At 41.4% G+C, this 16799-nt stretch overlaps 1 protein-coding gene across 1 annotated transcript in view; it reads left to right on the top strand.

Annotated features, from left to right (window-relative positions):
- The first annotated feature begins 5550 nt into the window (after nt 1–5550).
- NTN1 (netrin 1) overlaps nt 5551–16799 on the top strand; it is a 400398-nt gene continuing 389149 nt past the window's right edge. Inside the window, exons 1-2 of the mRNA XM_027857194.1 lie at nt 5551–5846; nt 6268–7344. Coding sequence (XP_027712995.1) covers nt 6327–7344 — 1018 coding nt within the window. The 5' untranslated portion in view covers nt 5551–5846; nt 6268–6326. The remainder of the gene's footprint in view (nt 5847–6267; nt 7345–16799) is intronic.

Raw genomic sequence — 16799 nt, 5'->3', positions numbered from 1 at the left:
GTTCACAAAGTTTTCCATTATTTCTATTTCAGCAACCAATTCCTTCTTGGTCAGAATTACTTCCAAAATAACAGTTCTCCTGATTTTTTTTCCCAATTTTTGCAGAATAACATTGTTATTGAGGCAAATCATAAATTTATCAGCTGTCCAGCACATGCCTAGATTGCTGAAGCCTCTGTCTCAATCCTCAATCAGTATGGAATATCATCACTCAAGAGCTGGAAGGAATCTTGGAGACCTAGCCCCCTCATTTTACACATACCAAGGCCCAGGAAGGTGAAGTGATTTATTCAAGGTCACAAAGCATCAGAGCATCAGAGGTGGCATTTGAACCCATGTCCTCTGACTCTAGAGATAGTACTCTTTCCATCGTAACATGTTGTCTCATGTCTAATTTTTCTTCTGCCTGATCTGAGTGGCCTATTTTGTAAGCCACTCTTGTCATTCTCCATGACAATATTACTTCTGTTTTTGCTTCCACTGATTTTTCTAGTGTCTCTTTCCTTAAGCTTTATCTTCTCACATGAATATACTTTTCTTCTTAACATAGTGTATCACTAATTGAATCTATTCTGATTCTTGGAGTAAGTTATTTTCACCATCTGAAAAACAGTTGAAGGCAAGAGAAGAGTCTTCAAATATTGAAAACCAGAGGGAGACCTTTTGAGTTGAAATAAATTTTAGAAATTATTTAATTCAACTCCATAATTTTATAGATTTAAAACTGAGTCAAAAAAGATTTGGTCATGAGCCAAAGATATTTATTGAGTTAGTGGCAAAATGAGAACTTGAACCCAGGTCTTTTAATTCTAAGTCTTGTGCTTTTTCTGTTATATTATGTTGTCATATGTGAAAAAGAGCATAATTGTGCTGTGCTGCAGCTCTCACTCTGGTGGAAGGAGGCAGATTTTTTTTACTTCATATAAGGAAGGATTTATTAACAATTAGACTTCTAGCAAGGAAATGGCCTGCTTTGTGAGTAAGCTTCCCATTACTCCAAGCATTCCAATCAAATTTGAATGATCTGAAGTGCTGTGTTTACTACGGGGTACCACAGTTTAAGGACATATATAAGTTGGATGGTGTCCTAAGGAAGGCAATCAACATGATGGAAGACCATGTCATATGAGGATTGGTTGAAGGAACTTATGATATTTAGCCCAGAGAAGAGAAGATCCAGATTGGTCATGATAGCTATCTTCAAGTATTTAAAGGGCTGTCTTGTGGAGTAGGAATTAGGTTTATTCTGTTTGTCGCCAGAGAGCAAAACCAAAAGCAATGGGTGGAAGTTTCCAAGAGGACAAATTAGGCTTGTTGTCAGGAAAAACTTCCTAACAATTAGAGCAGGCCTGTACAACATATGGCCTGTGGGCTACCCGCCAAAAAATTTTGGGCAGCCCAAAAAAAATGTTGAGGATGTAAAAGAAAGTAAAGATGTAATGAGTGCTTTGTCTGTGCTCTACTTAACCCAACTTCTACTATTCACTATGATGCCCATCATATAACTTGGAGGGTGTGTTGCCACTGCTCACTCTCTCCTGTTTGTCATGTGACCCTCGGCAACCAACCATTGTCAGTCTGTCTCTAGTCTGAGAGAACCAATTTCATGATGAATAAAAATCTTAAGTAATAAGTGTAATTAATTGATATTAATTGAAATTTCCTTTTTAAAAATATGCTTTATTTGCAAAATGGTTCATTAATTATATCTTTACCATCTTCAAAAGTCTCATGATATAAAATGCTATCCACATCCAAAGAAAGAACTATGGAGTTTGAATGCAGATCGAAGCATACTACTTGCTCTTTTTTTCCTTCTGTTTTGTTTTGTTTCTTCTTTCTTGTGGTTTCCCCTATTGGTTTCAATTCTTCCTTACAACATGATTAATGTGAAAATATGACTAATAGGAATGTATATGTATAGCCTATATCAGATTTGCCATCTTGGGGAAGGAGGTGGGAGGGAGGGGGAGAAAAATTTAAAACTCAAAAGCTTATAACTCAAAATAAATTAATAAAAAAATTTTTTTAAATTATACCTTTACTTGGAAAATGAGCCACTAAAAACCCATCTGCAACCTGAAGAAGTTTAGCCTATTTTAATTTTGGCCCCTACCTATTGCCAACTTGTGAAGGTCTGAATTAGAGTTTCCAAAGTGGAATGAGTGTGTGTGTATATGGTGGGGGGGAGGGTTGTCATCTGTTCTTGGAGGTCTTCAAGCAGAGTCTGGATGGCCACTTGTTGGATACATTATAGTGGTGCTCCTTTCATATATGGGTTGGAGTGGATGGCCCCTAAGGTCCCTTCCTTTATCTTCCCTGCTAAGAGATCTTTAATATCCAAGAGGCTGCTATTACTTTTCTCAGTCTTTTTGAGAAAAGCAAAGAGGAAAGAAGCAAGGTGATGAAACAGGCTAGCAAAACTTGACAAAGGGTAAGTAAGTTAGGTAGCCATAACCACCTAGATTGCAATACACAGTGGGACCCATGGACGCATATTTTTGAATATTACCTTTCTTACGAACACACATATTTTTAATGCCAGAAATTTCTACTTTCCATGACATGTAGGAAACATATTACAATATAGTTACCTCTGGTAGGAAGTAATACACAAAGAATACAATTTGAAATTTTCAAGGATACAATTTTTGGTCCTTTCTGAGGGCACACAAATGCATACCTTAGGCTATATTGGATGATTCTAAGAATAAACTGACCTTTTAGGCAACAAGATTGATTGAGATTGCCCCATCTACTGAACAACCATTTTTCCAAGGCCATTCACAACTTTACTCCCCCCAGAAATATGGGAGAGCTAGCTTAGCCACCCTCCTTCCTCTCAGACTGGATTAGAATTGCCAAACAAACTTCCCATGTGCTAGAACCTTACAAGCTAGGCAGCTGAAGGAACACAGTGGACTCATTGGAAGAAAGCAAGGAAAAAGAACATGTGCTTTAAGCCAGCTCGGTTAATGGTATAATGGAAAGACTTCTGTGTTTGGAGTAGGAATCCCTTTGTTCAGATTACAGTTTTAATACTATGTGAACTGGGGCCTCATCTATAAAAGGATGAACTTAGATCAGATGATATTAGAACTTACAGTTTGAAATACTATGATCCCTAGAGGCATCACAAGGGGGCTAGACTAGTCCACTGAATCATCATAGGACATTAGAGTAAGAGGGGACACTGGATGTCATATGTTTTCTCTCCAACTTCCAACTTCACAGATAAGGAAACAGAAGCCCAGAGATCTGAGGTGATTTGCCCAAAGCCACACAGCTGAATAAAGGATGGACCTGTGGTTATAATCCAGGTCTTCTGATATTAGTTAGATATACATGCACGTATACCTACACATACACACATGTACATGGACCAAAGGGCAGTGAGTTCTGGGCCACAGTGTACCCTCAGCTATTTTTTTCCTACCTTCCCAGGAGTTGTTTTTTTTTTTCTTTTTGGGCAATGGAGTTAAGAGACTTGCTCAAGGTCACACAGTTAGTAAGTGGAGTCAGGCTAGATGTGAACTCAGGTCCTCTTGACTCCAGGGCACATGCTCTATCCACTTCACCACATAGCCACTGATGAGGGAGTTCTTTTACTGAAAAACTTTCTTGGCCTGTGAGCATCCACTGCCACTTGCTCCCAAATCCTATATTCTTATGCAAGTACCTGTGAAGTAGGTCCAATAATACCTTCACTACTTTATGAGGACTGAATTCAATCAGGATCAAATGAGATAAAGTATGTAATGTACTTTGTAAATGAAACACACTTTAAAAACATCAGCTTGAAAAAAAAAGAGGCATCTTAACATAATGGATAGAGAACTGGCCTTGGAGCTAAGAAGACGGGTTCAAATCCAGTTTTTGACACATTGTGGCTGAGGGACAAATCACGTAATTTCTCAGTGCTCTAGGCAACTCTCTAAGAGACTTTGCAGACCTGCATTAGATGATGTTTCTTCACTGGGAGTTTCCAATGCTAATAAAACCAAAGGTCCAGTCCTTAGTCCCATAAATTATTATTATTATTATTAATTATTATTATTATTATTAACAACTCTCCTCCACCCCCACTCCCCTCTACTATTTGATTTAGAGGAACTTTCTGGACAAAACTTACCTTTGGCCCCTTAAGTCTCAGTGCTCAGTTTCCATAGTGGTTTGCACATGGTAGACCATTAATGAATACATGTTGAATCCAATCCTCACAAATCCTTAGGAAACAGTGGAAAGTAAGGGGATGATGGTTGAAGAGAGACCTTTTGTTGGGCGGGCTAGATATTATCCACTCTTCAGTTGCTTCCCTATCCTAAAACAATCCCAACTTCACTATTCAGACCCTTTGTGGAGTCAGGAAAGAGAATATTGGAGTTAGAGATCAGTTTCCCCATACTGCTACCTACAGACATCTCACATTAGTCATCTGTAGATCTAGCTTTCTCCCACAACCACAGCTCAGCCTTGGTCACTCTTCATATACTACTTTCTCTGAGAGAAACAGCAATCGTGCTCACACAATACACTGTAAACCAGACACACACAGAGGCAACACTTAAAACGTCCCTCATTTTTACCGGCGTTATACACAACAAGCAAGGGGTGCGGGTCGGGGGACAGGTCGGAGGGTAGCAGTTGAGCATCAATCAGCAACTTGAGTAAAGAGTGATGGTATGTTCTTGAACCCTAATCATTATCATTATCAAACAGTGCCTGCTTTGTGCACTGGTTGCACTGGCCCTGTTATTGGGTGCTGAGGTGAGAACACATGTGCTGAAGATAAGAACAGGAAAATTATCATTACTCTCTCTCCCCTCCACCCCCATTTTATTTCTTTAAATCATTCCGTTGTCAATCTGGAAAAACCTGTGTTAACCATTGGTCAATAATTTAGCCCCTCTGAGACTCAAATTTCCTCATTTGTAAAACGAAGAGGTTGGGCTAGATGATCTTTTACGGTCACTTTCAGCTTGAAATCCTATGACATTAGGTCCTGCACTTTGTGGATCAATCAAAATCTTTGAGGATATCCATCTCACATTTTTCTAACATACAAATGGATACACACCCATAGATACACCCATAATCCAGGGCATAACAATCCATCTACCAGCCTGGGTCCCCTTCTAGCTCCCTCCAGCTAGGGTTTTGTTGTTATTGTTGTTTTTCCCTTGGGCGACTTCGTTTTTTCCTTTGTTTCTGACTCTCTTTCTAGGTCTATGCTTTTCTCATCCTCTTTCTCTCTGGGTTTCTGTTTCACTCTTTCTCTCTTTCAAACTCCAGTGTTCCCTATAACTTTCTTCTTTCCTGGGGTTTAAAACTTTGCTGCAACAGCGTAGTCAGATTCTGGGACAGTTTAATTGGCCACCTCCCCTCTCTCCCGGCTCCGCCCGTCGTTCCCTCTCAACCCCCTCCCCTCCCCGCTCTTCCCTCCGCCCACGACTCCCACCCCGTGCCGCCACAGCAGCGAAGCCTTCAGTGCTGCGAGTGTGTGTATGTGAATGTGTGTGTGTGTATGTGTGCGCGCGCGCGCGTGTGTGTGTGCGTGTGTGTGTGTATGTGTGTGTGTGTGTGCCTGCGCTACAGGCGCGGGGAGTGTCATAACTCTGACCTCTGGCGGGAGCGGCGGTATCCGGGCGGTCGCGTCACTCACAGAGCAGGCGGCGGGGAGAGTGGGACTGCTAAAGGCAGGGCAGCTGAGGCGCAGGGCATGGAACCGGCAAACCCGGTCTGAGAACGCTACCGCTAGCGGGCTCCAAGCACACCGCAGCCACAGACGCGGCTCCCATTCCGGAGCCATCCAAACTTTTTCTTTCTCTTTTGCCCCCTCTACAAAGGTAAAGTCCCGTGCGCGGGTTCCTCGACCAAAGACGCGGACGTGATAGCGGGGTGCGGAGGAGGGATGCCCCTAGCTGCTGGGGCTGCGCGGTACCTTTTTTCCCCCGCGCCGCGCTTCTGGCTGAAGAGCTTTCGGGGTGGGGGAGGGGGCCTGGGCTAGCTTCGGGGGGCTTTGCTCCTCGGGGTTAAAGGGGCCACTTAGCTTCTCAAGATCCTGACAAAACTGGAATAGGCTGGGAAGGACGGCTTGGGGAATGTTCCTGCCTTGGTCCGGAGGGTGAATCCGCGGGAGGATCTCAGCTATAGACCGCCGGCTTCCCCTTTCCCTGGGGTCGGCGCCTGGTTTCACCTCCCTGCCTGGGGCTCCTGGGCACCTTGCCGCCTCACTGAGCCCGGGTTCCCTCTCTTCTCTTTCCACAGGCGATTTACGAGGTGGGCGGATAGGTCGGCAGCCGAGCCTGAGGCAAGCTGGACGCAGCATGATGCGCAGGGTATGGGAGGCGCTGGCAGCTCTGGCGGCCGTGGCGTGCCTGGTGGAAGCGGTGCGCGGGGGGCCGGGGCTCAGCATGTTCGCGGGCCAGGCGGCACAGCCTGACCCCTGCTCTGACGAAAATGGGCATCCCCGCCGCTGCATCCCAGATTTCGTTAACTCGGCTTTCGGCAAGGATGTGAAAGTGTCCAGCACCTGCGGACGACCCCCGGCCCGCTACTGCGTGGTGGTGGAGCGCGGAGAGGAGCGGCTGCGCTCTTGCCACCTTTGCAACGCTTCTGATCCCAAAAAAGCGCACCCGCCCACTTTCCTCACTGACCTCAACAACCCGCACAACCTGACCTGTTGGCAGTCTGAGAACTACCTGCAGTTCCCGCATAACGTGACACTCACTCTCTCGCTGGGCAAGAAGTTTGAGGTTACCTACGTGAGCCTCCAGTTCTGCTCACCAAGGCCCGAGTCCATGGCAATCTACAAGTCCATGGACTACGGGCGCACTTGGGTTCCTTTCCAGTTCTACTCTACTCAGTGCCGCAAGATGTATAACCGCCCCCATCGGGCTCCCATCACCAAGCAGAACGAGCAAGAGGCTGTATGCACCGACTCACACACAGACATGCGCCCGCTGTCCGGTGGTCTGATTGCCTTCAGCACGCTGGATGGGCGACCCTCTGCGCACGATTTCGATAACTCTCCAGTCTTGCAGGACTGGGTCACGGCCACAGACATCCGCGTGGCCTTCAATCGGCTGCATACCTTTGGCGACGAGAACGAAGATGACTCAGAGTTGGCGCGGGACTCTTATTTCTACGCCGTTTCTGACCTGCAGGTGGGCGGCCGCTGCAAGTGCAACGGCCACGCGGCCCGCTGTGTGCGCGACCGCGACGACAGCTTAGTGTGCGACTGCAAGCACAACACGGCGGGACCAGAGTGCGACCGCTGCAAGCCATTTCATTACGACCGACCCTGGCAGCGGGCCACGGCCCGGGAAGCCAACGAGTGCGTGGGTGAGTTGTGCGCCGGCTGCTGTCGGGAGCTTTGGGGCTCTGGCCTGGGTTAGGGATGGGAGGAAGCAAAGTGGAGGGACGGCGTCGGGTAACCTAGGATGCAAAAATCAACTGAGGGCGGGAGAGGAGCATCTAGAATCTGAAGAGCCGGAGAGCCAGTGCAGAGGGTGGGAACAGTGCTGCGCCCTCCACCTTGTCAGGGGCAGGGAATCATCTATGGAGTGGACTGCGCGCTTGGCGTTAGAGCCGAGAAGCCTTCATCTAGGTCGCAGGTTTCTGGTCCCTGGGACCGGTTCCCGCTCCCACCCGGGGGCGCTTTACCTTCAGAGCTCGGGAGCGCAAGGTGAGGTAGAATTTGTAGGTTAGGTGAAAGACGTCAGGATCAGATGCCTGCAGGCTAGGGGTATCCAAAACTAGGGCCCTTAGGACACGAGAAGAGGAACTGGACGGAATTCACTGAAGCTTACTTGACACGTGTGTGTGTGTACCCGTCAAGTTTTGAACCTACTCAAAACCCCAAGGAAAGACAGGAAGGAAGAGAAATAAGCACTGTCAGGCAAGGGTTCCACCATAGGAATTATTCAGTAATTCCCGATTTTAATGAGCCCTCACTTACCCCAGTAAATGCCTGTGTTACTTTTACGTCTATTTGACTCTAAAGGTTTGATAGCAGAACACATCAATGTTTTCCAGTGCCGACCCCCATTTGAGTAATGGGTTGAATACTCCCCTCTCCGGTTGGGGGTGTGGGGGTGTGAAAAAAAATTCTAGGCCTCACCAAGTTTGCCTTTGATTCCATTTGCCACATGAGAAATCAGAGACAGTTTGTAAATCCTATGAACAATTACAGTCAAGAACATTTTTTTTTAGTTTGTTGTTGGGTCTATACCTGGTACAGATTACCTTTTAATTCATTGCTTGTTGGTCTATTTCCTTTAAAAAACGAAATTTGTTTTGTTTGCAGTATGTTTATATTCAGGGAAGAAACATGATGAAATTCAGATTAATTACTGTCTACATAGGCAAAGTGCAACAGAAAAGAGAGTTCAGGAGTTATTTTGAAAATTCAACTGGATGAAGAAAATATAACTCCCTCCTCCAACCAAACTAAAACAAATAGGGTTCTGGGAAGTTACCAAGGTCTGATATAATCAAGGCCTAAACTTCTCACTTACCAGTAAAACTCACAGTTTCAGCTGTGAGAAGAGAAATCTGGCAAAAGTTCATGACTGTGAAAACTTTGAGGCTAAAATTGAAGCTAAAACAAAGGCTCTTTCTAATGTCTGACACCAAATTGATATCCTGACTTCTACAGGTACACACAATCTTTGTTAACTGCAGACATCCATGCCTCAATTTCCAAATCTGTAAAATAGTAATATATAAGGTATATTTTAAGTTCCCCCCCTCATATTAAGGGGATGTAATCTTTTAAAAATTGTTGAATAAAAATTAGAGTCAAGACTGAAAGTTATATCAAACTGTGTATTTTTTACAGTTTTTTGTATTTCCTTTTTTTTTTTTTTGGAGTCTCTGGTCTCCCATTATGTCTGCATTCTCTCAGACACACCACAGAATTCTTCAGTCCCCATGAACACCCATTTGGGGTCTGGTTTTGATTAATTGTGTCATGTCATTGTTGAATAGTTTGTGCTTTATTACTTGTAGACACAGTCATTTGAGCAATCTCCTGGAAAAAAAAAAAAGCCTGGAACATTCAGGTCAAGATCTGGGATAGCTGGTTTTGAGGAAACTGTGCCTTCCTTAGTTTACTGGTCATCTATTTTTGCACAGAATACACACCACCTTTGTAGTTGTGGGTATTCATTCTCTCTTCCTTTGGTGGACAAAACTAGAAAAGGTATGAAGTTCTTTGTCCGTATTTTGTGCAGAGGTAATATCTACATGTGTGTCTTGGTCTTGGGATCTTCTTCGATCTGCCACTCTTTGAGTTCTAGTCCTTTAGAAATGTGCATTTTCTTTTCTTTCTTTCGTGGCATTGAGGGTGGGGATATTGATGGTGTTTGGTGTTTCTATAATCTCTTTACTGAAGTTAACAAGTCCATAGTTCTACTTTGTACATATATGTGGAACATCATTTTGTCTTGTGGCAGGGTTCCCACGGACAAAGTGAAGTGTGTAATTTAGTTAAACTAGCCTGGCGTTGGGGTAAAATTTGATGGACTCGAATGCTGGCTCCTTCTGTACTATCAGTACTGATGAGATTTGCCAGAAATTCAACATGCTTTTTTATCTATGGAGAAATAATCTGTGTCTGAATGATGAGAGTAGCATTTTAAATAAATTCAGTAATTTAAAAGTTTTTTTTTTCTCACCGTAAAAGCAGTGCCTTCACACAGACTGGATTGAACATTCTGACAAAATTGATCAGTCAGCTAATTAATTAAATTAGCAACAAATGAACCAAAAAAGGTTAAGCAAAATAACTGAGTATTTCTGTCCATATCACATTCCAAATGAGCTTGACTTTTTTTTTTTAAGCCTTTTTGGTTTGCATTTGGTATATGCAGCTTGAAATATCCATTGTAGCTATTCTAATTTGTAATGATTTTTTTCTCTCTAATTTTTAATAGCTAAAATAACTTCAAATCTTTACAATTATTTTGCCTTCCTGCTAATGAAGCAATATTGAAGCAATATTAAAGCAATGTACACTTCCTTTCAGTCAGTTTTCTGGTGTTCTGTAGATTAAAATCCAATGTTGAAGGGACTATAAATTTTCAATAGTGAAAATAACCTAGAATTTGGGTGATTGTTCCATCATCTTACAAAAATAAAGCCAGTGCAGTGATTTTCAATGAATTTACAATTAAAGGTTGAACTTTTTACAGAAATGAAAAACCCTTAAACAATAAAACGTATAATGGAGTTATGTGAATGAATTAGTGTGTGACAGGTGACTTCTTGAGGAAGTATTAACTGAATCTTTGCAATACTAATTTTGTGATATACATTTGTTTTCATCATAATTCTGTCTTGTGAAACTAATTCATACTTTTGAAATATTTTATCCAGTATATGCATATCCTGAGCAAAAGGAATAGAAAGAATTAGGAAAGAATAGAACCCACAGGGATGTGAGACTTAAATATCCAGAAAGCTGTCTTGGTACAGATTAAACCCTGACCTCTATGCAGTTCATCTTTCTTTCCCTTATGAAAAAAAACAAATTTTTAAAGATTTAATATTTTCATCTTCTTTGTGGATCAGAATAAAAATAACACTAATATATTTTCAAGATTTTTAAATGTGATAAAATAAGTTTTTGAAATAGGACCACAATATTTTTTGTGTTGTTATGAAGTACATGTTAGTTGCCTCCTTTTCTGCATTGTTTCAAGGTAAAGGTCTCTATGGTATAAACATGTCCTCTTGGAAAGGCAAGATTTATTTTAAATTCTATTTAGAATTTCTTCCCAGAAATAATTCAAAACAATGCAAAAGACAAGACTATGTATATATAACATTACAGTCTTGACAGCTCTCAGTGGAATAACTAAATACTCTCTTCCGCCCATATGTATCAGTGTGTTCTCATGCTTTTATACATGTGTGCATTTGCATTCATCCATGCATGGTGGGGGTGTACATCCAAGGGGAAATGCATGAGCAGTTTTTCACCACCTGGGTTTCTGGGTTTTCCCCGCTTTCTTCTTTAAGCATCTGAAGACCATATTGTGTTTCATAAATTATTGACATCACTTTTAATCAACGTTCCCACTGATGTTGGAGGACCTGTGTTAGTATTTAGTGCCTGATGAAGCATGGTGCTTAATCTTACTATAGGGGTGTCAGCATGAGACCTTCCCAGTTTGTTGCAGGACAAGCTTATTAAAACTTGTTCTGCCACTCATTCTAGGGCTTTGCATCACCCCAACTGTAACTTAAAACTTATATAAAAGATGGCTTTGCAAAGTGAGCTCCTTGCTGGGCCAGTGCTAGACTCCTGTGGTAGTGGGGTACCTGCAATTTGATGCTCACAGCAATTTCAATGCAGCTTAGAATGAATCAGTTCCTTTTACAAATGACTGATCTACCCAAGGATTCCCATGTGCTGCCCATTGATCTTCCTGGGAATGATACATTTGAAATGTAAAGAACAAAATCAGCAAAAATCTCTGCAAGAATGAGAGGGAAGAATAATAGTTTTTGGTAATTATTGTTCAATTAATAATTTGATAGCTCATCAGAGCTGCAAGGAATCTTAGAGATCACCTACTGTGTTTTTTTTAACCTGGGATCTGTGAACTTTAAAATTTTTTAAAATAACTATTTCAGTATTATTGATTTCCTTGGTAATCCTGTGCGTTTTATTTTATTCATTTAAAATAATTATTCTGAGGAGGGTTCCGTAGGCTTCACCAGACTGCCTCAAAGCTCCATGACACAGAAAGTTTAAGAACTCCTGAAATCCAGTCTCCTTATTTTAAAGAGGTCAGAGAAGTTGAGTAATCTAGGCCCTGGACTGGAGTCTAGTATGATGCTCATTCTTAGAGTGTTTCGTTGAAGGAAGAGAGTAAGGAGAACCTGTTGTTTCTATCAAGGATTGGAGTTGGTTCCACAACTAACATATCAGATAGATAAGATATTGTATATTAGGTTTTAAGCTTTATCTTAGCTGTCAGTCTAAGCATAAGAGAGCCCCGAGGTTAGAAACGAAAGTGGGGGATTTGAGTGCACACTCATTACTCAGAGTTATTGTTTATGGATTAGAGTTTTATTAGCTTTGCTGATTTTACTCCTGCTTAGTTCTATAAAATTTCTTTCCTTCAAAGGAGATGAAACAGAGCTACAAATCAGAAAGCCCCAGCTGTTTTCCCCTTTTGGCCTAGTGATATGGTTGCCTGACTCTGCCCTCCAGCATCTCAGGGCTTCCAGGAAAGCCAAAATAAATGAGCAAATTAAAGGAGGCTAGGAAGGAGTTAAGAAGTGTGATGTAGTTAAAGAGAGGGGTTTGGTGGGAAATGGCATTTCTGAGTCCCTGGTGTGAAGCTAGTAAGTGCTGTTTAAATGTGTAAACAGTGTGGGTAGGTCATTTATCTCTGTAAGCCAGAGCAGCTGGAGCAAGCACCTCTGCTGGCATTCTCATTAGCACCTGGTGGGCAGGAACCTCCCAGCACTACCCAAATAACGTGGAAACATTAGCCCAAACAATGCACCAGGCTGCCAAAAGACCAAATGAGGCTGCTTCTGACTTTACCCAATAAGTGAAAAGTTTGTCAGAGCAACCCTACTGGGGCTAGACTCTGCTTTTCCAGGATCAGCTAAGCTCTCTGTTTGCCCTGCCCAGACTTCTCTCTGACCTTCTCCTGTAGAAAAATGAGATCCTGCAAAAAGTATTTGAGAATTCATGTCCAGAGTAAATATTGGAAAGCAACATTTTGAAATTCAGATGTTCCCTGGAAGGAATCCCCTCCTTGTAGCTCACAGCTGGTATCGATATTCCCTCCTTGGGGTGAGTTGTGCTTTTCATTAAGCAAATTTTTTGTCTTGGGATTAAACCAACGTTGTAAACTTTTATGTTTACACTTCAAAAGTCCATTGGGTTGTTATCCCTGTTATCTTGATGGCTTCTACAGTGTCTGTTGCACACAATGGCTTCACTGTAATAAATTGCTCTCTGGGGACCTCAATTATAAAAGTCTTAGCTGGGGATATGCAAGTACAAATACTTTGTAAGCAGTTCTTTTTCCTTCCCTTTCCTAAGCAGTAATCATACCTTGACTTTCTGCACAATCTTCCATTGTGGAATCTGAGGGTTCTAAGTCTAAGAGACCACCATTAATTAAATTGAATTTTTTCAAAATGGTCCATGATCTTTTGCAAAAAACTTGGCTTGGTAAAGGTGCATACTAGCACGTTCACAAAGGCAGAAGGAAGAACCTAGGATTTCACGTAGGCCAGTTTATAGACGAGGAAACCAAGATCCAGAGAGAAGAACTGTGACTCACCCAGGTTAACACATCGGATATGTGGCAGAGCCTGGATTAGACTAAAGACTCTTGCCTTACTGTTCGGTGCTCTTTGTCCATCGTGCTGCTTGATGGCTAGAAAACTTGGTAGTGAGACCCCTGGGGTGAGAGCCCAGTATTCAGAGATGGAGTGATGATGCATTTGGCACAGAGCTAACCAGCAAAGTTATAAAGAAAAGAGGCTAAAAGCCACAAGGAACATATAGCACTGGGAGCTGCAAAAACTAGTTACAATGTGGAGGGATAAAAATAGCTGTCACTATTGTCACTAATCACAGAAAAGTCTATTGATCATATATCAGTCCATTCTACTACCTCTGTGATAGCCCTAGAGCATGAGCCATAAACCACAGACTTCTTGAAAATGTTTTACAGTTCAGGGCAAGCCCTGGTATGGAAAATCCCAGGATACTGAAATGTATGCTGCTGTTTTGGATATAACTTGAAATAAATGGCCTAAGACTTAGAAATCTTAGTCATAACAGGATATTTATTCTAAGAATATTTATTGTCATAAGGTTAGACTTGTGTAGTGCCATATAACCTCTAGATACCCAGTATTTTAGTTGCATTGAATAGGAGGCCCACAGGACCTCTGTAACAGTTCTGTAGTCTTAATACAAAGTGTCCAAACTGTGGACTCCAAAATAATAGAGTCTAATTTGCATCTGTTTAGCATGTAATTTACACGTTGTTCAGTCAGCGCCAGGCCCCATGAAAATCCTCCTGGCCACTAGTACTTTGCTTTTGGTGATATTTCTCCCTTGTCTTTCCCTGTTCTCAGTCAAGTCTTTACCTAGGTGAACTGTGTGACTATACCCCTTTCATTGAGAAAGGATAAATGCCCTGCCAGTGGTGTACAACAAGACCCACGCTGAATCCTCATCTTGTCCAACCCCGTCATTCCACAAATGATCTCAAAGTTTCAAGTCCTGTGATACAGGGTTGTACTCTTTGGCTCCAGACCCTTTCCTTTGAGTTCTAAACATTAGGCAGCACTACACTTTCACTTAAAATGGACATTTCTCGAAGAGGTATCTCATAAACCTTTTCTTGAAATTCGAGGGAAGAGTTCGTTAACCACAGAAAAATTATCCCAGGCCCCTTTTGTAGTGGATTGAGTGCTGGACGTGGGAGTTAGGAACACATGAGTTTGGACCCTGTGTGACCATAGGCAAGTCTGTGGTCCGTAGTTTCCTCATGTATAAAACAGAGATAATACCAGCCTCACAGGGTTGTTTGTGAGATGTGATAATCCGAATTTCACTTTACGAATCTTGAAGTGCAATATTATATATGGGGGAAGTTTTGGGGACATGGGTAGCATGGCATAGTGGATAGAAAGTTAGGAAGACTTGGCTGCCTCCGTACCTGCTGGCTGTGTTCTACTGGGCAAAGTCACTTAACTTTTAACTGTCCCGGGTAACTCTGAAATACCCTAAATTGCAATGAAGATGCTGATCTGCACAGGAAGAGGAAATCCCTCCACTAATGAAATCACAGGTCTGGTTTTTAAAAAATGCATATAAATGTCATTTATTATTAATCATATTATTACTATTAGGAGTGCCAGTAAGAAATAAGGGTAGCTTGTTTGTAATGTAGTGGAAAGAGCTCTGGATTTGGCATCAGAAGACCTGGTTTTGATTCTCAGTTCTTTCATTTTCTCTTTGACCTTGGGCAAATCACTTCAGTTATCTGAGATTTATTTTCCTCATTTGCAGAATGAGAGGGTTGGACAAGATGATCCCTAAGGTCTCTTTTAGGTTTTTGCTTCTGTTGGATCTACTTTGTAATATTTCAAGTCTTTCATAACCCTTTAGACTTGCTGAAGATACCCAGGCCTCCGTTGAATCACAGAAGGTTATTCGAGATCTGAATGGATCTCATTTTGCAAGATGAAGAAACTAAGCATAGAGGTAAAGCCACATTTTTTTTCTTTTAAAAATGTCATATTGGTGATCTTTTAAAAATATCCTTGTCACTTCTCGATTCTGTCTACCCCCATCCCCTCTGTACAGCCTTTTCTCGTAACAAATAAATTAAAGTTAATTAAAAACATCCGCATTTGGCTGTGTCTAAATACTAATATCTTTCACAGTTGTTTTCCTTTACATTATTGTGGTCATAATGGAAATAGTTCTTTTGGTTTGACTGCTTCCTCCCTTCACAAAAATCCATCGTCCAGATACACTGCACTTCTTGTTGCTCTTCATATGCAACTCTGTTTTCTGTCTCTCTGCATCTTAGAATGCCCAGTTTAATTCAGAGCTCAGCTCAAGCACCACCTCCTACATGAGGCCTTTCTAGGAGTAGTTGGATGGTGTAGTATAGACGGAGCTGGACTTGTAGTCAGGAAGGTCTGAATTCAAATCTTGCCCTAAATACCGTCATTGTGACCCTTCACAAGTCTTTCAACCTTTCTGTGTCTGTTTCCTCATCTATGAAATGAAGAGGTTGGACTAGTTGGCCTTTAAGGCCCCTTCCAGCTCTAAATCCCTATGATCTACCTGTTAGTATCTACCCCTCTGAAATTTCCTTGTATTTATATTGTATATATACTTATTTATATACATGTCTTCCCCCCCACCCATAAAATATAAGCTCTTTGAGGGCAGGAACTATTTAATTTTTGTTTTACCCAGTGCATAGTGGGTACTTAATAAATGCTTATTGATTGGTAAGTTTTTGTTGTCCCAAGTTACCTCTGAATTCTTCTTTATAATATTTCTATTAAAAATTATTTCATTACACATATCATAATCTATCCAATCCCCAATTTTCTTTTTTGTTGTTAATTTAACAACCATCAACAAACACAAACATTTCAATATACAAAGAGGATTATAAAAGTAACTGTGAACTTCTGTTAAGTATAGTTTTTAAAAATATATACATCTAATTTAAATCCAGCAAATTAATAACAAAATTGTTTTACTTGTTTGAGTCATTTTCATTACTTTTTGTTCTGTGCTTGGAAAAAATAGTTTTTGATACTCTCTTTTGGCATAGTTATCCCTACCACTAACTTGACGTCACTGTCTCCAGAGAAGGCCTCCCCAGTAACAGATAAGTATAGTTAAGGCAAACAAATCAACAATGGCCATGTCTCATTATACACCTTTAGTCTATCATCTGGGTATATTTTGTCATTAGTCTTCTGAATCATATTTGGTCATAGCATTAATCAGAGTTCTGAATCCTTTCTAAGTTATTTTCCTTTACATTTTGGGCCTGGCAAGGGCTTAGATTGGAAATATACTTTCGCTCCAATTGTTTACTATTACAGTGATTTCTGCTATACTTTTTTGCATGTATGAGACTTTTTCTTCTATCTTCATTTTGCTTGGACCAAATACTTAGTAGTCTGTCTGTCGTTTTGCTTGTATTTATATTCCCAGTGCTTAGTACATAGTAAGTAAGTACTTAATAAATGCTTTTTGACTGAATGATATTACTAGG

The sequence above is a fragment of the Vombatus ursinus genome, unplaced genomic scaffold (assembly GCF_900497805.2).
Source record: "Vombatus ursinus unplaced genomic scaffold, bare-nosed wombat genome assembly UNPS02011916.1, whole genome shotgun sequence".
Classification (NCBI taxonomy): Eukaryota; Metazoa; Chordata; class Mammalia; order Diprotodontia; family Vombatidae; genus Vombatus; species Vombatus ursinus.
Note: the sequence above shows the minus strand (reverse complement) of the source record. Positions and strands in the feature narration are given on the sequence as shown.